We start from the raw sequence: 923 nt of genomic DNA, 5'->3' as shown, positions 1-923 counted from the left end.
GGTGCCAGCCCGGGGCAGGGGCTGTGCCCCCCCGGGGGGCTCAGTGCACCCCGGGCAGGGGGAGCAGGGCCTGGAGGGCAGGCCGGGAGGAGGACTGCTGCAGGGCTCTCTTTGTGACCGTGCTGCACCTCTGGAGGATCTCGTGGGCCGAGGGCCGCGCGGGCACCTTGGGGACGCTTGTGGCCGAGTCGGGGTCGGTCAGGGAGCAGCTTAGGTCAGCTGCAGATGACTCCACGAAGCCAGAATCGTTCCTATCCTTGGGGGTGAGGTGGGGAGCCTTGCTGCTGTGCGTGGCCGAGGCACGGCCCAGGAGGGAGCTCCTGGCCTGTTCCACTTCAGGCAGAGATCTCGACAAGTCAGGCTTCCAGCTCAGCCGGCCGTCCCGCTCGCCGCTGCTCCCCGAGCTGAGGGAAGAGCTGTCAGACTCCAGGTCTGAGGTGGAGCTGGCCCCGGGCAGAGACCTCGATCTGCTTCTCAGAGAGCTCACGTCCTCTTCGGTCTGGTGAAGGGCAGAGTGAGCCTGCACCCTGCGACGTCCCAGGGCCTCCCCCTGGGGCTGGGGAGCGATCGAGGAGCAGAGGTTCGGGGTGGAGACGTTGAGCCCAGAGTGTATGATGCTCTGGAGCTTGTGGTGAGGATTCTTGTAGGGCTGGAGACACATGGAGGGCATGTAGCCAGTACAGCCGTTGTATCTGAGGGGGAAGGAAGAGAAGCACTGAGAAGAGCCCTCCTAGCTCAGACCAAGGGCAGGGTGCAGAGCACCCCAGTGAGGACTCAGCCAAGTGCTGCACATAAGGGGAAAACCATCCCCAGCTGAGGTCAGCCAGCTGAAGGGGAGCAGGAAGGAGGTCAGCAGGGGGCTGGGGAAAGGCTCCTCACCTCACCAGCCAACAGCCATTGGCAGGCTTGCTGAGCACCTCCCC

General features: G+C 65.0%; 1 protein-coding gene across 1 annotated transcript in view; it reads right to left on the bottom strand.

Moving 5' to 3' along the window:
• Positions 1–40: 40 nt before the first annotated feature.
• The window catches only part of NOXO1 (NADPH oxidase organizer 1), a 3,776-nt gene continuing 2,893 nt past the window's right edge, over positions 41–923 (bottom strand). Inside the window, exon 7 of the mRNA XM_008947873.1 lies at positions 41–692. Within this exon, the coding sequence (XP_008946121.1) occupies positions 41–692 (652 nt within the window). The remainder of the gene's footprint in view (positions 693–923) is intronic.

The sequence above is a fragment of the Merops nubicus genome, unplaced genomic scaffold, assembly GCF_000691845.1.
Source record: "Merops nubicus isolate BGI_N331 unplaced genomic scaffold, ASM69184v1 scaffold34789, whole genome shotgun sequence".
Taxonomy (NCBI): Eukaryota; Metazoa; Chordata; class Aves; order Coraciiformes; family Meropidae; genus Merops; species Merops nubicus.
The sequence above is the reverse complement of the archived record's forward strand: the minus strand, read 5'-3'. Positions and strand labels throughout refer to the sequence as shown.